We start from the raw sequence: 25,049 nt of genomic DNA, 5'->3' as shown, positions 1-25,049 counted from the left end.
GACTAGTCAATAGCATCAGACATACCTAAAGCTTTCATTGAATATATTAAGAATTTGAGTCCCCATTTCTCTTAAGATGTTGGATGTATTCCCAGTCGTAAGAAGTTGTTTTCCCAACATGTAGTCACAGACTTACTAATGCAGGTTGAATTAAATTTAAATCTTGTTTTCTGTTACTGAGTTTATTATTTCTAGTCAACACGATCTGGCCATTGGCCTATATGTGAGTAATAGCCCACTTGTATTTCTTTGTAAAAATCATATTTTCTGTCTGGTTCATTAATACTTATTCATTCAATGACTATTTAGTACCTGTTCATTTTACATGTTTAACAAACACATATCATCCTTACTATTCGTCAGGTAATATTCTGAATGCATTACATTTAAACAAAGATCACTGAATCTTCATAACAGCCCTATGAGGTGAGTGCTGTCACTCTCCCTGTTTAACAGATGGGGAAGCTGAGGCTCAGAGAATTTGAGTGACTTGCCTGACATCACACACAGGGTAGAGCCAGTCTTCCCCAGAGTCTATGCTTATAGCCACCACATCATGTTGTCTCCATTTACTCAATAAGCTTCTTGAGCACATGTCTTGCTGGGAACTGTGCAAGAAGCAGAGATAACAAGAGTGGACCCTGTGCCCCTGGGGGAGTGCGTTGGTCAGTTTAGGCTGCTATAAGCAAAAACGCCATGACTGGGTGGCTTGTAAACAAGAGAAATTTACTTCTCACAGTCTGGAGGCTGGAAATCTGAGATCAAGGTGCTAGCATGATTGGATTCTGCTGAGAGCCCTCTTCAAAATTGCAGACTCCAACTCCTCATCATGTCCTCATATGGAAGAGAGCAGAGAGAGAAAGCAAGCTCTTTCATGACTCTTATAGGGGCATGAATCCCAGTCATGAGGGCCCCACCCTCATGACCCTGACTAATCCCAGGCACCTCACAAAGGCCTCATCTCCTAATACCATCACATCAGAGAGTAGGGATCCAAATATGAATTAGGGAGGGGACAGAGGTATTCAGTCTGTAACAGGAAGGCAGGTGTTAATCAGATCCCACAGAGGTGAAAATGCCTTTGAGCCAAATTCCTAAAGCTATCAGTGTGAACACAGAGGCAGCTAGACACAGACAGCAAGTCCAGGGAAAGTGTTTCTGAAAATCAAAGGACTGAGCTAGAGAAGAATTAGTGAGGCACATTTTAGGTTGAAAGTGAGTTGGTCGGGGTTAGGGGATGCAAGAAAAGAGCATTCTTTGACCAAGAAAGCCCATGTACAAATGCCCCATGGGGAAGAGGATATGGCTGCCCACTGAGGGATGAACAGATGCAATAACTGAGAAGCAAGAACAGAGGGGAGTGCTGTAGGAGGTCAGGAAACTATGAGAACCTTGCAGGCCATTGTTAAGCAGTTTTCTTTTCATCCTAAGAGCTGTGAAAAAATCTGCATTTCCCTCCCTCCTCTTTCTGTCTGCCACCCCCACCCCACCCCACCCCTCCTCCCCCCACACACACAATATACTAACACTGTAGAGTTAGGGAAGGGAGGGAAGCCAGTTAAGGGGCCATTGAGCAATACTTTGGATGAGAGGGTTACATGGCAATGAAAAGAAGTTGGCAGATGAGGAAGATCATTAGAGATTGAAGCTGACCTCTTAATGGATTGGGTCTGGGGGACAGAGAAAGCGCCACCACAGCAGAAAGAGTCTGGAGGTAGAGCAGACTTGGGGAGGAACAAGTTCAGCTTCATATCTGTTGACTTTGAGAGACTTGTGAAACATCTGAGAGAAGGCAGTGACTAGAACTCAGAGAAGACAGGCCTGGAGATGGACGTTTGCAAGTTCCCTGTATGTTATAAATGAAGATACCCATTGGGGTAAGTGAGATCACAGAGAGAGCCATAGGAGGCATAAGCTCCAGGGAGCCACAGCATTTAGCAGCCTCACAAAGAAGGGCAGAGGAACCAGAGATCAAATTGCCAACATCCATTAGATCATCAAAAAAGCAAGAGAATTCCAGGAAAAAAAAATCTAATTCTGCTTTATTGACTATGCCAAAGCCCTTGACTGTGTGGATCACAACAAACTGTGGAAAATTCTTAAAGAGATGGGAATACCACACCACCTCACTTGTCTCCTGAGAAATCTGTATGCAGGTCAAGAAGCAACAGTTAGAACTGGACATGGAACAACAGACTTATTCCAAATAGGAAAAGGAGTATGTCAAGGCTGTATATTGTCACCCTGCTTATTTAACTTATATGCAGAGTACATCATGCGAAATGCCAGGCTGAATGAAGCACAAGCTGGAATCAAGATTGTTGAGAGAAATATCAATAACCTCAGATATGCAGATGACACTACCTTTATGGCAGAAAGCAAAGATGACTAAACAGCCTCTTGATGAAAGTGAAAAAGGAGAGTGAAAAAGTTGGCTTGAAACTCAACATTCAGAAAACTAAGATCATGGCATCTGGTCCTATCACTTCATGGGAAATAGATGGGGAAACAATGGAAATAGTGACAGACTTTGTTTTCTTGGGCTCCAAAATCACTGCAGCTGGTGACTGCAGCCATGAAATTGAAACATGCTTGCTCCTTGGAAGAAAAGCTATGATCAACCTAGACAGCATATTAAAAAACAAAGACATTACTTTGCCGACCAAGGTCCATCTAGTCAAAGCTATGATTTTTCCAGTAGTCAAGTATGGATGTGCAAGTTGGACTATAAAGAAAGCTGAGTGCCGAAGAATTGATGCTTTTGAACTGTGGTGTTGAAGAAAACTCTTGAGAGTCCCTTGGACTGCGAGGAGATCCAACCAGTCCATCCTAAAGGAAATCAGTCCTGAATATTCATTGGAAGGACTGATGCTGAAGCTGAAACTCCAATACTTTGGCCACCTGATGCCAAGAACTGACTCACTGGAAAAGACCCTGATGCTGGGAAAGATTGAAGGCAGGAGGAGAAGGGGACAACAGAGGATGAGATGGTTGGATGGCATCACTGACTATGGATATAAGTTTGAGTAGACTCCGGGAGGTGGTGATGGACAGGGAGGCCTGGCGTGCTGCAGTCCATGGGGTCACAAAGAGTCGGACACAACTGAGCGACTGAATTGAGCTGAAATGAACAAAGGAGGGTGAGCTAGTGCAGGAGGGTGAGGAGGCCACCACGTGGGAAGGAACGAGAGCAGTTTTGTCACAGGAAAGATGGGGCATCCCGTGTCAGTGCTACTAAGGGGTCAAGTTAAACGAAGCTGAAAAACCATGTATATTGGGTTAGCAGCATGGAGCGAGTTCTTTGTGAAATGCTTTTATTGGAGTGGCAGCATTGACCACCAGAATGGGGGGAATGAGAGAGACGAAAAGGAGGCAGTGGTGGAGACAGCCCTTCCGGGAATGGCAGAGGTCCAGGTAAAGTGGGGTTTGGATGTACAAGAACAAGAAGGGATTATTTGTAGGGGAGACAGCAAACCCTGGGAAAGCACTCATGCCCTGTCCAAAGGTGGGGAGAGCCATACCTTCTGATTTCTCAAGAAAAGCTGCAAATATGAACTTTATGTTTAAAAGATGGTCGGTTGCCACATTGCTTGGGATCACAAAATCAAATGTAAACAAATATTCAATTCTAATAAGTAGATTTCTTTCTTCCTGAATCATGGGCTAACAATCTGAAACTCTTCTCTAAGTATCCTGGTGGTGGTTTAGTCACTAAGTTGTATCCGACTCTCTTGCAACCCCATGGGCTGTAGCCTGCCAGGCTCCTCTGTCCATGGGATTCTCCAGGCAAGAATACTGGAGTGGGTTGTCATTTCCTTCTCCAGGGAATCTTCCCAACCCAGGGATCGAACCCAGGTCTCCTGCATTGCAGGCAGATTCTTTACCAACTGAGTTGTGAGGGAAGCCCAATCCTGGGTATCCTAGGATTAAGCAATAATTAAATATCTTATGGATAATGAAAGTCAGGCTTCTCATTCTTGAACAATGGAGTTACAGATAGAACAGAGGGAACTTAGAAATACCCTCATGGTGTGGGATTGCAATTGAAGGTATTAATGTGAACTCCTGGATAGATAGGTAAACTAGATTAGATAGATAAACAGATATGTCTTGTCAATATGCATACAGACACACAAACATATACATCTGTACAGGAGGAGGAGGTCATTCATCAGTCGTGTCTGACTCTTTGTGACCCCATGGACTGTGGCCTATCAGGCTCCTCCGTCCATGGGATTTTCCAGGCAAGAGTGCTGGAGTGGATTGCCATTTCCTTCTCCAGGGGATCTTCCCGACCCAGGAATCGAACCCAGGTCTCCCGCATTGCAGGCAGATGCTTTACCGTCTAGCTTATTCCTATCTGCTGAGAGGGTCTAGAAATAATTATACGCCAGTAGCAATAGTACCATCTAACATTTCTAATCTTGGTTTCTAAATACTATTCTGTATGAAAAACTCTCCTTGGAAAAATGGTCAGTTCTGGGGCTGGGGCAAGGAAGATGTTGAACTTGGAACATCTTGTGGTGCCAGAAAATATGAAAGTACTTCAATAATGGGGACATGTCTAAATGTCCATGGCACACAGGAGCCAGCTTGAAGGGGTTCCCACTGATAAAATATAGGATACTTTGAGCATAAAAATAAACATTATAACTTATTGAATAAAGTAACAGTTCTTGAATATAAATTGATATAAAACAGTTTACTAATTACATGAATAAACAGATAAATGAGGAAACGATCTCCTAATCTTAAAAGTTATTTATCAAAAGGTCTAAATGAGATGACACACATGAAGGGTCTAACCCACATGACAAACCCAATACATTTGGTCTCTCCACTTGCATCGGAGCAGGCCCCACCCAGTGCAGGCTCAGAGCAGTTCCCTGTGGTCACCAGACAGGTTAACATAATATTCTCCCATCTTTGCGTGAAAGTGAGAAAACCGCAATACAGTTTCTTCTGTTTTCTTTAGCCCCTTCTTGGTATTTTATGATGTGATTGCTTAACGATCCTGCCCCGCGTGTTTGTAGCATCCCAGATTAAATTGCATCGTAAAGATAACAGCCCGGTTGAAAGCCTTGTCTGACTTTTTTCCCTTTGGACAACCTTGAGGAGGGGAAAGGTACTTTATGGCTCCCGGGATTTCCTTTCAGGAACTTGCATTTTAAATCAGAGCATATTTATTTCAGTATCATTTACACCAGCATTTTTCTGGGTTAAATAAAGATGTCTGGTCAGTGTCCAGTGCGCTACCCCTGTGACTTTAATGTTGCTCCTCTGTTACACAGTGAATATAGAGAGAATTAAATGCACCGTGATACACTGGTACATTGCAATCTGAGATAAAGAGGGAAGTTAAGCTGTAATAATTCTATTTAAGGCAGCGGCAGCCCCACATCTGGGTCTTCTGGGCTTTTGGAGATATCATCAGAGAGTGAGTAAATATTATATAAGCTTAGCATGTTATCTTAATCTTGGGCTCACATGGACATTTATTAATCAGATAGAGTGATTTTAATATATATTCATGGGCAGTCCTCCAGCCTGGCCTGAAAAACTCTTCATTTTCACACTTCTAATTCAAAAGATTTTTCTGGAGAAGATAGATTTAAGAATGTTGAATTACTCCAGCAATTGTTTGGAACCAAGATAATTTGTTCCTTATCTTGTGAGGCTTTAAGGGTTTCACATTCTTTTGAGAGGAGATGCTTTTCTGATTTAATAACAAATCAGCATTTTCCTTATCCTTCTGTGTCTACCTTGGAACATAGAAGGAAACAGATCCTGAAAGAGTCTCGTGGGCAATTTCCACAGCAGGTACTCTCGCGCCAGACTCGGTTGTGCCAGGATAGGGAGTGAACAGAGCCTTACCTGTGAGTGTGCTTCATATCGAGGACCTCAGACACTGCCTGACTCGCCGCATTCTGGTTTCTATCTGCCTCACTGCAGTTCATGTGTACATGCTGTGAAAAATGGGAGCCATTGCTCATATCCTCATAAGCCATGAAATGCCTCCCACTTTCCCCCCTCATTCCCCACACTCTTCTCCTTTCCCCAAACAGGTAGAAAACTAAAACAAATCAATATTTTTTGTTTAATTTTTTGCTGCTTGATTCTTCAAAAGGGGTTGAAATTGCAAACCACAAAGCCAACAAAAAACTAGTGTCCAGAATATATAAAGAATAATACCCTGTTGGTGGGCATGTAGATTGGTGCAGTCACTATTAAAAAAAAAAGTATGGAGGTTCCTCAGAAGACTAAAAATAGAGTTATCATGTGACCCAGCTATTCCACTTCTGGGTATTTCTCCAAAGAACATGAAAACACTGATTTTAAAAGATACATGCTCATTGCAGCATTATTTACAATAATCAAGATATGGGTATAACCTAAGTGCCCATCTATAGGTAAATAGATATAAAAGAGGTAGTATGTATACACATTGGAATATTACTGAGCCATAGAAAAGGAAATCTTGCCACCTGCAACAACTTGGATAGACTTAGAGGGTATCATGCTAAGTGAAATAAGTCAGACAGAGAAAGACAAATACCATATGATTTCACTTATATGTGCCATCTCTAAAAACAAAACAAGGGAACAGACAAAACAAAAACAAATTCATAGATACAGAGATCAGATTAGTGGTTACTGGGGGGAAGGGGTTTGAAGGGGCTGCTAAATGGGGAAGGGGGCCAATTGTATGATGGATGGTAACTAGACTTATTGTGGTGATCATTTTGTAGTGTATATAAATACCGAATTATTATGTTGTACACTTGAGACTAATATAATGTTATATACCAATTTCAACTCACTTTTAAAAAAAGAATTCTAAAAATTTAATAAAAACACAAACAACCTAATAAGGAAATGGGCCAAAGACACAAAGGCACGTTTCACTGAAGAGGATATACGGATGGCAAATAAACACATGAAAAGGTGTTTGTCAACATTAGTCATTAGGGAAATGTAACTTCTTTATAAACATAAAAGGGTATTATCATACACCTATCAAAATAGCTAAAATAAAAAATAATGACGACACTAAATGCTCGAAAGAATGCAGAGAACAAGACCATTCGTAAATGCTGTTGGGAACGTAAAATGGCTCAGCCACTCTGGAAAACAGTTTGGCAGTTTCCTGTGAAACTAAAAGTGCAACTACCACATAACCCAGCAATTGCACTCATGGGCATTTATCCCAGAGAATGAAAACTTAGGTTTGCACAAAACCTGTATGCAAACGTTCGTTACAGCTTCATGCATAATAATTAAAAACTGGAGACGGTCCAGGTATCTTTCAGGGGACGGACACTTAAACTGGGATACATCCATATCATAGAATAGACTTAGTATAAGAAGAAACAAACTCTATTTGCACAACAACTTTGATAATGTTATATAACAATTTTACCCCACTTTAAAAAAAGGAATTCTCAAAATTTAATAAAAACACAAACAGGCCAATAAGGAAATAGGCAAAAGATCACAAAATTATGCATACGACAACAGTGTGTCACATATTAGATGATATAAATGAATATGACTTCCCTGTTGGCTCAGTGGTAAAGAATCTACCTGCCAGTTCAGGAGACGTGGGTTCAGTCCCTGGGTCAGGAAGATCTGCTGGAGAAGGGAATGGCAACCTCCAGTATTCTTGCCTGGAAATCCCATGAACAGAGGAACCTGGCAGGCTACAGTTCATGGGATTGCAAAGAGTTGGTCACGGCTTAGCGGCTGAGCACAAGACCATGATAAATGAATATAGCAGGGAAGTGTTTGACTAAAGATGAAACATAATATCCAAAAGGCAGCATTCATTGGTTTGCTGCTTCAACACAAACTTTCATACCAATCTAAAAGGGGTCAAAATTAGTAGCTGCAAAGGCTATTCTTGCATGTGATTTTAGCTTAAAAGACTTAAGAAAATGTCTGAAATACCAATTTTTGTTTTTGTCAGTTGTAGCATCATGGATATTCAGAACAAGAAAAATTGTATAATACAGGAGAGTCCAGGTATATATCTTGTGTGGCTTGCTTCTGTTGCAAGATTGTACAAGGTTATGTGCAAAAACTAAGTCTGTCCCAAATTCCACACTTAGCGTAGTTTCAGGCTTCTGCTAAGTCAACTCCAGGCAGTATTGCTGAGTGGAAAAAGCCAGTCCTAAAAGGTTGCATATTAAATGATTCCATTTATATAATATCCTTGAAATGGCAAAATTATATAAATGAGAATAGACTCATGATTACCAGGGGTTAGCAGGAGGGCTTAGGGGCAGCGGGAGGGAAGTGGGTGTGGTGATAAAAGCACAACGCAGAGTTCCTGAGGGTGAGGGAGCTATTACGTAGTTTGCTGTTGACGGTGGACACACAAAACCTACAGACGCGATGAAATGAGCAGCTGAGTGAGTGTGGAGCTGGTGAGTTCTGAATGGGGTCAGTGCATTCTCTCAGTCCCAGCGTCCTGGGTGTGATAAGAAGTGTCATACTGGAAGATGTTATCACTGGGGAACCAGTGAAGGGCACATGGGACGGTTCCACATTATTTCTTACAACTACTTATAAATCTACAATCATCTCAAAAAGCATAATTTTAAAAACAACGAAGATTGAAACAACATAGTTTTGTGGATGAAAGGATGAAGTGAGGAAGTGACAGCATCCTTCAATAGACCTCTTCCATGCCAGGGGTTTCCAAATAGAATAATGTCATCCTCAAAACAGTCCTGTGGAGTGTTAAGATTCCCATTTTACAGCTATAAGGAAGCCTGAGGTCTGGAGAGGTGACACGTTTTACATGTGACCTGCCCAACAAGTAAAAGACTAAGCCCCAGACTCTTAGAATGCATAACCAGTGCTCTTGTCATCTGTCCACAGGGGTCCCCATCTCCTGACAAACCATGCTGTCTCTACCTGCTGCTGCCACTGCCACACCAGCCAGTCAGGTCAAACTTCCAACTCCCTGAAGAGACGGCTCCAGGGTTAATATGCCAGGACCTGCAGCCATCTCTGTCTTCTAAATGGGAAGTGAAGATCATTGAGAATCGGGCACCAGCATTTGGCAGCTTTTTTAAGCAGATCGTAAAGAGAACTCATGCAAGAGTATTCAGAAAATCCAGGCCAACATCAGATAAAACAGACAGCAAAGTACCACTCCCAGCAGCACAAAGGGCATTAATTAAAACGCATTGAAAAGATGTGTCTGTATAAATACTCCTAAAAATGAGGTTGTTGGGAAAGAGTTTGACCTTGGGGAGATTGATGAGTTACTGATAATTACAGGGGAAATAAATCTTAAGAGGACAAAACCATTTAAGAATGGATTTTATAAGCTAATGATGTTGGTTCCTTCTAGTGGCTAAATGGGACCAGAGTGGAAAGAATACGGGGTGGGAATAGAGTAGAAAATAGGATGAGGGAGGAGACCACCTTCTCCGAGTGTATGCCTCTGTTTTCAGTCTGATTCTTAGAACCGTGAAACCTCATACTCCAAAAACTAAATATGTGATTAAGGTCAACCAGGATGTGTGGAGAACCTAAAAGTGTAAAACAGGCAGTAACAAATGAGCCTCTCTCTATTATAAACAAATTTGTTGTTGTTCAGTCGCTAAGTTGTGTTGGACTCTTTTGTGACCCTATGGGCTGTAGCCTGCTAGGCTCCTCTGCCATGTTGCCGTTTTCTTCTCCACGAAATGAATACATAGCCACAATGAAGCCAATGGGAAAGGAAAGAACCAACCTCGATAATTTGGAAAACATCATTGTAACTAGACATTGCAATGCTAAGGACAAAAAAAAAAAAAGCATACATAAATATTGTTATCTAGTTAGAAAATGTGTTTTCCACAAGAGTGTAGGTAAACAGTTTGGAAACTGTAAATACTAAGGGGCTTCCCAGGTGGCACTAGTGATAAAGAACCCACCTACCAATTCAGAGGAGTAAGAACTGTGGATTCGATCCCTGGGTTGGGAAGATCCCCTGGAGGAGGACAACCCACTCCAGTATTCTTGCCTAGAGAAGCCCATGGACAGAGGAGGCTGGCAGGCTACAGTTCATGGGGTCACAAAGATTTAGACACAACTGAAGCAACTTAGCGCACATGCACACACAAATACTAGGATCAAGCAAATGAGTAATTATTGTGGGGACAGAGCCACATATCTCAGTATTGAAGAAAGGAATTGCAAATAAAGAAAGGAGAGGAAGGCTAGAATGAACTCTGTGGTGTTGGATTAGAATGGGAGGATTCAATATGATCTCATGGCTTTTAATATATCCAGATGTATGGTGATAGAAATAAATATGGTGAGGTGTGTGTACATATGTGTGTGTGTAATTTCTAGTGTCTTCTGAGAGGTTCCTGGAAACCACAAGTCTCCAGTAGCAATGAGCACAGCTAGCCTTCTAGGTTTCTATGTGTCATTCTCCAATTTAAAAAATCAGATGTTCTTGGAAAATGATTCCAGAGTTGGGGCAGAGAAAGTACAAAACAAGCCTGAATATCTTGTGGTGCCAGAAAGCAAGGGAATACTTAAAAAATGATGGGAGTGTGTCAGTTCAGTTCAGTTCAGTCGCTCAGTTGTGTCCAACTATTTGTGACCCCATGAACCGCAGCACGTCAGGCCTCCCTGTCCATCACCAACTCCCAGAGTTTACCCAAACCCATGTCCATTAAGTTGGTGATGCCATCCAACCATCTCATCCTCTATCGTCCCCTTCTCCTCCTGCCCTCAATTTTTCCCAGCATCAGGGTCTTTTCAAATGAGTCAGCTCTTCGCATCAGGTGGCCAAAGTATTAAGAGTTTCAGCTTCAGCATCAGTCCTTCCAATGAACATCCAGGACTGATATCCTTTAGGATGGACTGGTTAGGTCTCCTTGCAGTCCAAGGGACTCTCAAGAGTCTTCTCCAACACCACAGTTCAAAAGCATCAATTCTTTGGCGCTCAGCTTTCTTTACAGTCCAACTCTCACATCCATACATGATTGCTGGAAAAACCATAGCCTTGACTAGACGGACCTTTGTTGGCAAAATAATGTCTCTGCTTTTCAATATGCTATCTAGGTTGGTCATAACTTTCCTTCCAAGGAGTAAGCATCTTTTAATTTCATGGCTGCAATCACCATCTACAGTGATTTTGGAGCCCCCCAAAATAAAGTCTGACACTGTTTCCACTGTTTCCCCATCTATTTGCCATGAAGTGATGGGACCGGATGCCATGATCTTCGTTTTCTGAATGTTGAGCTTTAAGCCAACTTTTTCACTCTCCTCTTTCACTTTCATCAAGAGGCTCTTTAGTTCTTCTTCACTTTCTACCATAAGGGTGGGGTCATCTGCATATGTGAGGTTATTGATATTTTTCCCGGCAATCTTGATTCCAGCTTGTGCTTCTTCCAGCCCAGTGTTTCTCATGATGTACTCTGCATAGAAGTTAAATAAGCAGGGTGACAATATACAGCCTTGACGTACTCCTTTTCCTATTTGGAACCAGTCTGTTGTTCCATGTCCAGTTCTAACTGTTGCTTCCTGACCTGCATGTAGGTTTCTCAAGAGGCAGGTAAGGTGGTCTGGTACTCCCATCTCTTTCAGAATTTTCCACAGTTTCTTGTGATCCACACAGTCAAGGGCTTTGGCATAGTCCATAAAGCAGAAATAGATGTTTTTCTGGAACTCTCTTGCTTTTTCCATGATCCGGTGGATGTTGGCAATTTGATCTCTGGTTCCTCTGCCTTTTCTAAAACCAGCTTGAACATCTCGAAGTTCACGGTTCATGTATTGCTAAAGCCTAGCTTGGGAGTGTGTCAGGGAAAAAAAAAAAAAGCCAATTTAAAGCAGCTTCCATTGGACAAATCTGGGATAATCTATGGAACAAAATAAATAATGATAGTGGATTCCATCCCATAGAATAAAAGAAGTATTCATGAGTCCATATTGATAGAAATAAGTGATCAAATGAATACATAAGTGCAGGAAAGGCAATATTTCTTCCTTCCAGTAGAATTCTAATTAATAATGTTGGAAATAGAAAATCACTATTTAGCCAACATCATAGTAATGAGTATTACACACCAAAATACTCAATGAATGCTAGAATTAGTGGGCAAAAGTAAGATATTTGCATAGTCTTAAAGCATTTTCCCACAAGATCTTTATTAATTACAGATATATAGGAGAAAGTAAGAACTTTAGAATGCAGAAATCTGGCAGACACCACCTCAACCAAGTATTAAAGGTAATATTAGCACCAGAATCAAAACAGATCAACATCATGTACCCCAGATATTATGCACTGAGAAGGGCACAACGTCATCTCTGAGAATCTTACCTAAGATTCCATGAAAGGGGAGAGTAAATAAGCTGGTTTAAAACTCAGTGTTCAAAAAACAAAGATGATGGCATCTGGTCTCATCACTTCATGGCAAATAGATGGGGAAAAGTGAAAACAGTGTTCAGTCGCTCAGTTGTGTCCAACTCTTTGCGACCCCATGAACCACAGCACCCCAGGCCTCCCTGTCCATCACCAACTCCCGGAGTTCACCCAGACTCATGTCCATTGAGTCTGTGATGCCATCCAGCCATCTCATCCTCTGTTGTCCCTTTCTCTTCCTGCCCCCAATCCCTCCCAGCATCAGAATCTCTTCCAATGAGTCAACTATTTGCATGAGGTGGCCAAAGCTTTAGCATCAGTCCTTCCAGTGGCAGATTTTATTTTCTTGGGCTCCAAAATCACTTCATACAGTGACTACAGCCATGAAATTAAAAGACGCTTGCTCCTTGGAACAAAAGTATGACAAACTTAGACAGTGTCTTAAAAAGCAGATGTCACTTGCTGGCAAAGGTCTGTATAGTCAAAGCTATGGTTTTTCCAGTAGTCGTGTATGGATGCGAGAGTTGGACCCTAAAAAAGGCAGAGCACCGAAGAATTTACACTTTTGAACTGTGGTGTTGGAGAAAACTCTTGAGAGTCTCTTGGACAGTAAGAAGATCAAACTAGTCAATCCTAAAGGAAATCAGTCCTGAATATTCATTGGAAGGACTGATGCTGAAGCTGAAGCCCCAATACTTTGGCCACCTGATTGGAAGAGCTGACTCATTGGAAAAGACCCTGAAGCTGGGAAAGGTTGAGGGCAGGAAGAGAAGGAAGCAACAGAGGATGAGATGGTTGGGTGGCATCACTGACTCATTGGATAGCTTGAGCAAGCTCTGGGAGATTGTGAAGAACCGGGAAGCCTGGTGTGCTGTAGTCCATGGGGTCACAAAAAGTCAGACATGACTTAGTGACTGAACAACGAACAACAAGGTGCATAAACTCAGTCTTATCATAAGAAAATAGCAGACAATCCCAAATTGAGGGATGTTCTACAAAATACCTGTTCACATCTTTTCATGAAAGACTGAGGAGACTTCGCGGAGACCTTTCTCTTTTGTCTAGGCCGCCGACATGCCATCCAGACTAAGGAAGACCCGAAAACTTAGGGGCCACGTGAGCCACGGCCACGGCCGCATCGGCAAACACCGGAAACAGCCGGGAGGCCGAGGTAATGCTGGTGGCATGCATCATCACAGGATCAAATTCGACAAATATCACCCAGGGTACTTTGGGAAAGTTGGTATGAGGCATTCCCACTTAAAGAGGAACCAAAGTTTCTGCCCGACTGTCAACCTTGATAAATTGTGGACCTTGGTTAGTGAGCAGACACAAGTAAATGCTGCCAAGAACAAGACAGGAGCTGCTCCTGTCATCGATGTGGTGCGATCAGGTTACTACAAAGTTCTGGGGAAAGGAAAGCTCCCAAAGCAGCCTGTCATCGTGAAGGCCAAATTCTTCAGTAGAAGCGCTGAGGAGAAGATTAAGAGTGTAGGTGGGGCTTGTGTCCTGGTGGCTTGAAGCCACATGCTGGGAAATTCATTAAATGTTAAGTGCTTTTCAAAAAAAAAAAAAGAAAGACTGAGGAAGTGTCCTTGATTAGAGGAGACCAAGGAGACAGGACAGTCACACACAACATGAAATCCTGAATCAGACCTTACATTAGAAAAATGCAACTGTGGTACAATAGAGGGGAAGTATAAACATGGCCTGTAGATTAGTGAATAGAGTTAATATTAACTTCCTGGTTTAGATCCCTGTACTGTGCTTATATAAGATGTTAACATTAGCAGAATTTGAGTGAAGAACGTCTGGGAAGTCTTTGTACTATCTTTGTTATGTCTAAAACTATTTTGAAATAAAAAGCTAAAAGATGTAAAATTACTAAGGAAGCCAGTAATTATATTGAAATCATTATCCAGATAACTAAACAAATTTGTCATATAGGAAAAAGAATTTTATTACTTGAAACCAAAATAATTGTAATAAGATCACATTTGATTGGCCCCTGTTGGTCTTTGTAGACTGTTGGTGGCCCTTTCAATGTGTTGGGAGTGGTAGAAGGCGTGGTGTTGGTCAGAAGTGCTGGTCATTATATGAGGTTGGTGGCAGTCAGTGTTGGTGATGAGCAAGTCGACTATGATTCCCTTAGTTGAGATCAGTGCTTGAATTTGAACATCAAGTGAGAGGTTTGTGTTTGAGGGGGCTGCTCATGTGATCTCATATACACTCCCAGTTGTGATACACTTTCCTAGGACTGGGTCTTAAGGGCAGTACATCTAAGCGTAATTCCCCTGAAATAGTTTGCCAGTGGGTTAAACTGAGTGTTTGACTACTAGTGGTCGTCTCAGTGCTCATCCAATAGAACATTCCATGAAAGCTAAATGAGCTTGGCAAACCCTAAGAATTCCATCCCCTTCTTGGAGTTACTCTGCACATCCACATGTTAGGGTTTCTCAGAGGATCTGTAATCTGCAGTAAAAACCTGTTTCAGTTTGTCTTCCCCCAGGGTTTCCTAAGCCTATTGGATCACTGAACCCTTTTTCTTTGGGGCAGCTGGTGCCTATTAACTATTACACAGAAGAGCTACAGAAACACTAATCTAAACAGCACTGGAAATAGAAATTAAAAACTATTTAAGAAAAATGTTTCCCCACAGAGACTAGTTTTTTAGTGCTTGCTGAGAATGGTTAGCTTTAGGTTAGTTTTGCAGCTCTAAATTATGGCTTATTATTGCAAGTGAATAGGATCATCTATAATTTACATAAATCAGAATTGACTGATGCATATATTAGACATGTAAATTAAGGCTCTCATTAGAAACCAACCTCAAAATGAAATTGCATTAAACTATATAAAACATTTACAACCTAAGAAATACATATCCTTAAAAAAAAAAAACTAAACATTTTTAAAATTGAGATACAATTAACTTTATCCTTTTTTTCCATACTCATAAAATTGGTCATTTGGTCATAATAGCAAAGTGGTCCTTGTTTACCTTAGAGCTCAGTTACTTTAGAGCTAGGTTAATCAGAGCACCATGAATAACTGAAAGGAAGTGGTCCCCCTACAGTCACTGCTGACCCATGCTTCTCCACTGATGCTTAAGACTCACCTGAGATGCTTGGGATAAATGAAAGTTCATAAACAGTTTGTAAATCTCACAACCAGAGAGCACTTCCAGGTGCAACATGGCGTACACATTTTTAATCATGACATCAATGCAGACCTCACTTTGAGAAGTACCAAAAAAGTGCTGGTGGTAAAATGTTGTCACCCCCTCATTCCTCCCAAGGTCAATCTTGGGAAGAATTCCAGTTTCAGGCTCCTTGCCCCTACTGCAGTTTCAGGAGCAGCCCCAGTGGTGGGGGTGGGCTAGTGGGCTGCTCAGATCTCTTCCCAATGCAAGATCTGTTAACCCCGAGGGCAGAGTCCACAGCCTCACCAGAAGTGCCTAAAGAATAGCAAGATGGCCCCCCTGATTCCTACAGTGATCTCTTCCCACTCACTGAGCAGCCATTAGTCTTAACACGAATAATGCAAAAAGGCAGCTAAGCAATTTAAATTTTATCCATAAAATTAAGCCCTAGGTTTCACCACAGCGTTTAACTCCATGACCTATTCTATTGAATCCCTTAGCAGATCTTGGACAGTTTCCTTGAGTGTAAATTACCATGAAGGTAAATTGAAAATGTATCAAGAAATGGGCAAGGATATTAGTGCAGAATCAAGGAGTCATCAAGCTTCAGTTGTTCTGAAGATTTTTTAAAGTCTCTTTTCAGTACAGTTAGAATGGAAAGAATTGATTTGATTAACAAGACTTTACCTTTCATAGGTCACCATCTGCCTTCAGCAATGGTACATGACTTGGTTTAGATGCCCCCGTCCAGAAAATCTGCTCTGCCTGTTCAGAGCCTCTTCAGGGCTCCCTGTGTACATCTCCCCGATGTTGACCCTCCCATGGTGACTCTTCATCTACCAGGACTAAACCTCCATGAGGGCAGGGCTCCCACCATATTTATTTTAGAATTCACAGTGCTGGTGCATATTATCCAGCTTAAAGTGCCTGCCAAGCCAGCCTCTCATACCTTAATAAGAGAAATGGTGCTTGTAGTGAAAATAGAAGAGAAGGAAAGGGGAATTCAGATTCAACTGATATTTCTAGCATGTTCTCCATCCATGTGTTTGCCCTGAACTGGTCTCTGTCTACTGCATGAGCTCATTTGGTTCAGGAGGAGAAAATGGGGAACTGAGAGGTTAAATAAGTTGCCCCAGGTCAGAAGCTCAGGTGTGTCTCTGCCTGCTCACCATCAAGTTCCTGCCACCACAAAGCCTATGTTGAGAGGACAGTTGAAGGGACTGATTGCCCAGGACCAGTTATTCCTTAATGGGAAGTGGGGCTTCTTTGTATAGATTCCACGTGCAGAGGCTGCCTGGGGCAAGGCTGCCTGGGGCAAGGCTGCCCGGGGCAGTGTTGGGGCAGCTTTCCCATGACCCACTTCAGTGGACTACACACAGAGCCAGAACTGCCCAGTTGCAGACTGCTCCCCACTGCCTTGCTTCCTGTATGAAGTTCCAGCCAGATCTAGCCTTCAACAAGAAGCCACGAGACCCTGGCATTTGAAATTCTGCTGAGTTCTTTTTATAATACTCTCCTCTGAAAGGATAGTCATTCCATTCAGCAGGCAGAGATGCAGCTGCCAGGAGTTAAATAATGGGAAACAGAGACAGGCAAAATAAAGAGTTTCTGATACCCTGCAAGCACACAGGACCCCACAGAGCCAGCCGCCCCACCCGAGGCTTTGTCGGTGCTCAGACAGACAGAAGGCGCTGTCAGTGGCCCAGTGCCAAGTATCTGAGGCTTGGGGAGATGATTGCAGAGAATGGGTTAGAAGAGAGAGGAAACCAAAAAGGCCTTTCTACCCAGGACCAGAGGAAGTTTAAACTCTATGAAATATTACCACTTTGTTGTTTACTCTGTCAAGTTTTTTTTTTTTTTTTTTTTTTAAGAAATTGCACACCCAAACTGGGACATTTGGCAGGGAAAGAGAGAAACCTCACGCTGACCAGCTCAAGCACTGAAAGGCTTGAGACCAGAGGGGGTTTGTCGTGTGCAGGAAGACTTTGTTGGTTGACAGAAAGACTCTTTCCCAGAAAGAAGGGAGGGAAGTAGAGGGCAGACAGAAGAAGAGGAGCATACCCAGAGGCAGGATGGTCATTTTTGAGGTAACTGCCACCAGGGTCCCAGCCAGCCCAGGATGCTTCCAGAGGGCCTTCACTCTCCATGGGGTCCTGGGAATGCTGAATCTGGTCTTCTCCCTGCTGCAGATTTCTGCCATCGAGACCTGCAGTGGACATGGAAATTGATGAGTGCTCTGGCCAGCAGTGCCCAGAGCAAAGCAATAAATAGGCAGTCTCCAGTTCATTTGGACCATGAGAGCTAAGAGCGATCTGGCTGAAGAAACAAACAAACACATGAAGAAAAGAGCAAAACTTTTAAAATAATCTTGAGAGCTGACGATGCCAAAAAAGAAAAGATGCCAAAATGGCCTCAAAGCCTCAGTAGCCTCAGCCAGGTCATATTCACTAGGCTTAGTGTAACCAAACATAGGTTCGTCCGCTCACCACTCAGCCAATAAGTCAAGGGGCAAGCTTCGGTAGAGAAGAAAAGTACTTTATTCAGAAAAGCTGTCAATCTGGGGAGATGGTGAAAGATGGTGGGCTTACGTCCAAAGACCACCTCCAAAGGTTCTGCTCAGCCATGACAATTTTTAAAGGAGAAAAGAAGCGGACACAATCTCAGTTAATCGTCAGGTGGGAGGTCAAATTCTTCATCATCTTTCCACTGCGTGCAGACATGCTGACTTCTCCAGATCTTCCTTGGGACACTGTCTTGCTCACGTGGCCCTCCTGCAATTGGATGTTCTCTTGCCCACATGGTCTGTCTGGGTCTACCTATAAATTTACTAAGCAGAAGCTCAGGGTAGAGGGTCAGTCATCCTTTAACTACTTAATTCTTCATTTTTATTCCTAATGCAGGAAAGGAATCAACAGGTTAGGTAAAAGGTATTATGTATGTTTAGTAAAGCAGAAATCAGGAGCTAAGTTAAATATTGCCTAATGATCTCCTCTTTATGATTAAGGTCTGGAGAAAACAGGGATGATCAAATAGAAAAAAGGCAAAGGAGCTGCTGACATTAGCTTGGAGGCCCAAGTAATCACACGAACTGCACTATTAAGGCAGGTGCCTATGTGCTAAGTCGCTTTAGTCATTGTATCTGGCTCTTTACAACTCCATGGATTTTAGCCCGCCAGGCTCCTCTGTCCATGGCGATTCTCCAGGCAAGATTACTGGAGTGGGCTGCCATTCCCTCCTCCAGGGGATCTTCCCAACCCAGGGGTTGAACCCCAGTCTTATGTCTCCTGCATTGGCAGGTGGGTTCTTTACCCCTAGTGCCACCCAGGAAGCCCCCTTTAGTTTAGTTTAGTTTAGAGGTTACCTTCCCCCTGCCCCACACCAACCTGCTTATGGTCACTCCAGCTTCTTTTCCTTGTTTCCATGTTTCATAATTTCTAACAGCACTTGCAATTGTTGCTCCTGATATTTCTGAAAGGATTCCTGCCTTTCAGGGCTTTGTTTCTCAGGATGCTTTTCAGCAAAAACAAAAGAAAGAAGAAAATGGATAAAAGGGTCCCTGAAGTGGATAAGAGTTGGACTGTGCTGGTGCCCAGGGGAACAGTGAGCTTTGCCCGGCAAAAGTCCCAGAACTGGAGGCTGCCAGATGCCTGCTGGCATTACCTAACGCTTTTCTCAACTGTTTTGACAAGTGTAGTTTTGTTTTAAATATGTATGGTAATTCTTAATAACATGCTGATAAATGTGCCAAAGCACTCTCCATGGAAATAATGAAGTCTTTACTGTTTGGGATGCTGTTAAGTCTCTGCTTCCTGGCTCGTGAGGCTGCTAAGCGTTCTAAACAGCAGAAACATTCTACTGAAGCCCAGTCTTATTGGGGGAGATGGTCTCATTTGTCTGAGTCTACTCTAGAGGCAGAATCTCTGTCATATGCCCAATGGACCTGGTTTGGGGATGTTCACAGACAGAGGTGGAACTACCTTCTGAGACCTGGCTGCCATTGTTGTTGTCTTTCAGTCACTAAGTCGTGTCTGACTCTTTGTGACCCCATGGACTGCAGCACACCAGGCCTCCCTGTCCTTCACCATCTCCCAGAGCTTGCTCAAACTCATGTTTATTAGTGATGTCATCCAACCATCTCATCCTCTGTCATCCCCTTCTCTTCTTGCCTACAGTCTTTCCCAGCATCAGAGTGTTTTCCAATGAGTTGGCACCAGGTAGCCAAAGTATTGGAGCTTCAGCTTCAGCATCAATCCTTCCAATGAATATTCAGGGTTGATTTAGGCTGCCTTAGGGCTCCCCAAAGCTCAGTTGGTCATCAGCATAGTGCAACAGAAAAAGCACAGGCAGACCTGGATTCAAATCACAGTCCTGCCATTTGCTAGTAGAGTAACCATGGGAAAAATCACATGACGTTTCTGAATCTCTTTTCCTGTTCTAGTTATCACTACTATATAACAAGCCACCATAAACTAATGGTGTCAACTGACCACTTTGTTATGCTCAGAGCTTCATGGGGATGGCTTGTCTCCACTCCACAATGTTTGGGGACTCAGCTGAAAAGACTCAAAGACTAGGAAAGAGTGGACAGCAGGAAGCACGAGTCAGCTGGAGACCTCTTCACTCACATGACTAGCAGTTAATGCTGGATACTGCCAGGGACATCAGATGGGACACTGACTCTAACCATACCCAGAGCTATGCTAGGGGAACTCTGCATAGGCTAGCTGGGGCTTTTACAGCCTGGTGGCTGGGCTCTAAGACCAAGTGCCCTCAGATCACAAGGTGAAAACACAGCCTCAGAAAACACACCTTTTGCCCCAAACAACGGTGCCCACCCAGATCCAAAGGGACCTCTAGATGGAGAATTGGCCAGATCCAGAAGAGTATGTTGGCTGGGAGATGATAATGGGACCATCTTTATCACAGTTCCTTCCTCTGCTGACCAGCCAGGCCAGGGAGTAGAGCAGGGCACAATGGCTGAGCGCCAGCCATGCCCCATGAACTGTTCATGTTATCAAATTCTTACTAGTGTAAGGCATTTAAATAATTCTGGGGACTGTGAGAACACAAGAGGGTAGTGGCTACCTCATTTATTCTCTCACGGGGATGGCACATACACAGGATGGCCACCAAGCAAACAGGTTTTAAGTTTCTGTTCATATTGCATCTGCTAATCTTTCATTGGCCAGAGGAAGTCTCACAGCCAAGCCCAAAGTCAAGTGGTGGGGAAGTACATTCTGCCTCAGTGAGGCTGTGGCAGAGGTGTGAGTGTGCAATATTATAATGGCAGAGTGAGAAATTAGGACTAATAATCCAATCTACCATTTCATTTTCTAGAACAGAAAATTGGATAAGGATATTATGACATTATAGGTAGTGTTTAACAGTATAATCTTGGATGCAAAATACCCATATAAAGTAGTAGGTTATCAAATTGCTACTAAAAGAATAAATTCCACATGACCAGTATCCCAGTATTCAAGGACAGTATAACATAAAGGTATCTATTAATATATCACATTACTAAGACAATATATTTTTATGAAACTTAAGTCATCATCTCAATATACCCTTAAAAGCCATTCCATAAAAGTACAGCACCTACTCAGGGATTTTTTTTTTTAAAGCTCTTAGTAAATTAGAATTAGGATACTTATTTAGCATGATACACAATGGCATAACAGCCCTGCAGAACCCTTGCCACAGAAGCAAGAAAAAATGCCTACTCACCACTATCATTTTCTGATGGCATCATTCAAAAACTATAGAATGGAGACTCAGTTTTCACTATTGCAGGTGGTATTACTATATCAGTATAAAATCCAGGAGAGGCATTTGGGAAACTGCTAGAACTAGTTAGTTTAGTAGTGCAGCCCAGACTCAAAGTACAGAGTTTTCTGTATGACAGCTATAATACAGTGTAATGGGATATATAGATAGAGAGAGAAAATATGAGGGGAAAAAGATCCATTCACATGAGAAAGAGCTAAGGACATCTGCCCTCAGGGCTAACCAGAACCAAAAATGTGAAGGGTACTGAAGGCAGTGGCTCTGTCCTCTGCTGAGAGACTTGACCCAGTGAAATATGACCAACTGCTCATGAGAACCAGCACTCATTGATTGGCTTTTTAGTGAAAATGCCAGTGGGTATTTTTATTTAACTCAAAAAAGTATGCCAAATTTCTCCTGGAAGACTAACCATGTGCTCAGAAAGCTCTCTTAAGACATTAAAATGTAATTTTAAAAAGAGATTAGGGACTACCTTGATGGTCCATTGGTTAAGACTCTGCAATTTAATGCAGGGGGCATGGGTACCATGCCTGGTTGGGGAACTAAGATCCCGCATCCTGTGAGGTACAGCCAAAAAAGTAAAATGAAAAACAGATTAAATGAGTGTGATAGGGACTCAGAACAGCACAACGAAACCTAAAAATCTATGTGAAAGAAAATATGCTGTAAGGGAAAAACAAAAAAAAATCAGTGATGGGGGTACAGATTATTTAAACAGGAAACAAGGAAGTCACCTAAGTATTTGAAGAAAAAAATCAGTAATTTCCACCTTATGTAATTCAGTCAGCAAAATGCTACAGATAAACCTTAGAAGTAGAGAAATCCGTGTCAATGGTGTCTCCTTTGACCTGTAGCTCCCCCTTGAAATACTTCTAAGATGGAAAGAATGATTACAAAAAGCCTAAGTGTTGCCTGAATCCTTTAGCTATGGAGAAAATAATGAAACTAAGACCTACCCAGACTCTGAGAGGGTCACCCAGCCTTCCCACTGACAGACAGACCTTTCTGAAGTCAGCTGACTGGTCAGAGAGAAGTCACGAATCATAAAAGGAACTGCATTGCCAAAGAAGGCCCTACCCTGCAGGTTCAGGCCACCTAGCCTTCCACTTACAAAGATAAAAATTGTTAATGTCTGGTTCTTATGAGATTCAAGAGCAGAATGTGATAAAGCATAGCCTGCTTGAGGACAGGGAGGGGCTTCTGAAATGAAAAATGTCATCACCACATTCATGCTCAGTGGAGACAGGGAGCAGGGAGGCAATTTCTGGCAACTGAATGGGAAATTGGGTCACCAGCGCAAGGAATTCTTCCAGAACACAAGAAAACATAAGGATAAGAAAATTAGGAGAAGAGACAGAGAACCAATGCAAGACTTGAGTAGAGGAGCAGCAACAATCAAGAAATGACAGAAGAAAATACAGAAGGCTCCTGACCAATAGTGGTTAGACTTACAGTTTTTTGGTTTGTAAAAACTCTACATGTGTTTATCTATCTGGCTGTGTTGGGACTTAGTTGCGGCACTCGGGCTCTACCTTGTGTCGTGACAGGTCTTGCGTTGTGGTGCAGGGACTCTCTAGTTGTGTCTCAGGGACTCAGTAGTTGCGGTGCACAGAGTTAGTTGCTGCACAGCAGCATGTGGTATCTTCCGGGACCTAAGGATTGAACTGGTGTCCCTTGCATTACAAGGTGGATTCTTAACCACCAGACCACCAGGGAAATCCTAGACTTACTGTTTTTTTACTTTATGGTGGTGCAAAATCGAGACATATGTAGTAGACTTTGTACTTCAGATCTTGACTTTTGATCTTTTCCTGGGCTAGTGATGTGCGGTAGGGTCCTCTTGTGATGTTAGGAAGTGGTAGCCACCACAGCTCCGAGTCAGCCACACAATCATGAGGGTGAACAACTGCTATACTTAACAACAGTTCTGTACCCATCCAACCATTCTGCAATACATTATCCATTAAATTCCAGGAGATATGCAGTCCTTTATCATAAAATTGACTTTGTGTTAAAAGATCTTGCCCGACTGTAGGTTAATGTAAGTATTTTGAGAGTGTTTAAGGTAGGTGACAGAGAAGGCAATGGCACCCCACTCCAGTACTCTTGCCTGGAAAATCCCAGGATGGAGGAGCCTGGTGAGCTGCAGTTCATGGGGTTGCTAAGAGTCAGACATGACTGAGCAATTTCACTTTCACTTTTCACTTTTATGCATTGGAGAAGGAAATGGCAACCCACTCCAGTATTCTTGCCTAGAGAATCCCAGGGAGGCGGAGCCTGGTGGGCTACCGTCTATGGGGTCACACAGAGTTGGACACAACTGAAGCGACTTAGCAAGGTAGGTGAGGCCAAGCTAGGATGTTTGGTCGGTTAAGTGTATTAAACACATTTTTGACTAAATGATATTTTCAACTTATGATGGGTTTATCTGGACTAGCCTTATCATAAAATGAGGAAGAACTGTATCCTGGACATGCAGACTTGAGGCTTTACTGCCTCAAGTAATGAGGCAGTAATGAGGATATGGGGAGTTCTCTGATTCCCTGATGGTTCAGGTAGTAAAGAATCCATCTGCGGAGACCAGAGTTCAATCCTTGGGTCAGGAAGATCCCCTGAAGAAGGAAATGGCAACCCACTCCAGTATTCTTGCCTGGGGGATCCCAAGGACAGAGGAGCCTGGAAGGTTGGGTGGGTCCTGTGCGTCCAACACAGAGTCCTGTCTCACTTTTTGCATCCATGGGGTTGCAAAGAGTTGGACACGACTGAGACACTTAACACTTTCACTTTCACGTTCATGAGGAGTTCTAGTTGGATAAATACATGAGAGCTCATTTGCTCAGTCACGAACAACTCTTTGTGACTCTATGGTCTATAGCCCACCAGGCCCCTCTCTCCATGGGTTTCCCAGGCACGAATACTGGAGTGGGTTGCCATGTCCTCCTCCAGGAGAATGTCCCGACCCAGGGATTGAACCCGAGTCTCCTGCAATAGCAGGTGGATTTTTTATCTCTGAGTCACCTGGGAAGCCCCAGTTGGATGAATACCTGGACCTAATTGCTAGCTGCTAGACAGAGTTGGGGAAGGTCCATGATCTGAAGGAGAATTCTCTCTATATGTTTGCCAAGACTCAACAGGCAAACATTTAACATGCTTGTTTAAAAGAATTCACACACATCAGTAGACAAATGAGCAACAAATATGAGCAGGAGGTTCAAGAGAAATATAAATATCTAATAAACAACAAAAATTACTCAAGCCATTTTTATTAATGCAAATATTAAACCCCAGGAAATTCCTACAAATTGGCAAGTGTTTTTAAATTGAGTACTCCCAGTCTGACCAGTATTGACCATGTGGAGAGAGATGAGCTGTCTCATACTCTGCTGCAGTCTCTCTCCCCTTACTTAGAATTTCTGAAAAGAAGTTTAGCAAGATGTGGCAAAAGCACATGAAATAGTGAAGCCAGTAGTTCTCCTTTCTAATAATTTACCTTAAAAATGTGTCTCTTAAACTTTAAAAAAAAAAAGATAATCATCATATAAATGTGAAAAAAAGTATCCAAAACTTGCACAAGATCTACAAAGATGATCACAATATATTGATTCTATCATAAATTTTTTTAAAAATCTCTATTACTATGCAGCTGTGAGAAATGGCATTTTCAGAGTGCTAATGACCAAAAAAATACTTTTGATGTAATCTAAATAAAGAAGATACAAAATTTAATTTACATTATATGAAGAA

The 25,049-nt window shown here is 42.4% G+C and overlaps 2 protein-coding genes and 1 long non-coding RNA gene across 3 annotated transcripts in view; all 3 read left to right on the top strand.

Annotated features, from left to right (window-relative positions):
* Positions 1–25,049, top strand: part of NMNAT3 (nicotinamide nucleotide adenylyltransferase 3) — a 125,405-nt gene that overhangs the window by 69,296 nt on the left and 31,060 nt on the right. The window lies entirely within an intron of this gene.
* Positions 13,408–13,948, top strand: LOC120857924 (60S ribosomal protein L27a-like). Its single transcript, XM_040233822.1, has one exon. It carries the CDS (start codon positions 13,448–13,450, stop codon positions 13,892–13,894), a length of 447 nt encoding a protein of 148 aa, XP_040089756.1. The 5' UTR covers positions 13,408–13,447; the 3' UTR covers positions 13,895–13,948.
* Positions 19,751–24,808, top strand: LOC120857931. The gene is made up of 2 exons (XR_005719777.1): positions 19,751–23,370; positions 23,644–24,808. It is a non-coding gene; the product is annotated as an uncharacterized LOC120857931 (long non-coding RNA).

The sequence above is a fragment of the Oryx dammah genome, unplaced genomic scaffold (assembly GCF_014754425.2).
Source record: "Oryx dammah isolate SB20612 unplaced genomic scaffold, SCBI_Odam_1.1 HiC_scaffold_2, whole genome shotgun sequence".
In the NCBI taxonomy this organism is placed as follows: domain Eukaryota; kingdom Metazoa; phylum Chordata; class Mammalia; order Artiodactyla; family Bovidae; genus Oryx; species Oryx dammah.
The sequence above is the reverse complement of the archived record's forward strand: the minus strand, read 5'-3'. Positions and strand labels throughout refer to the sequence as shown.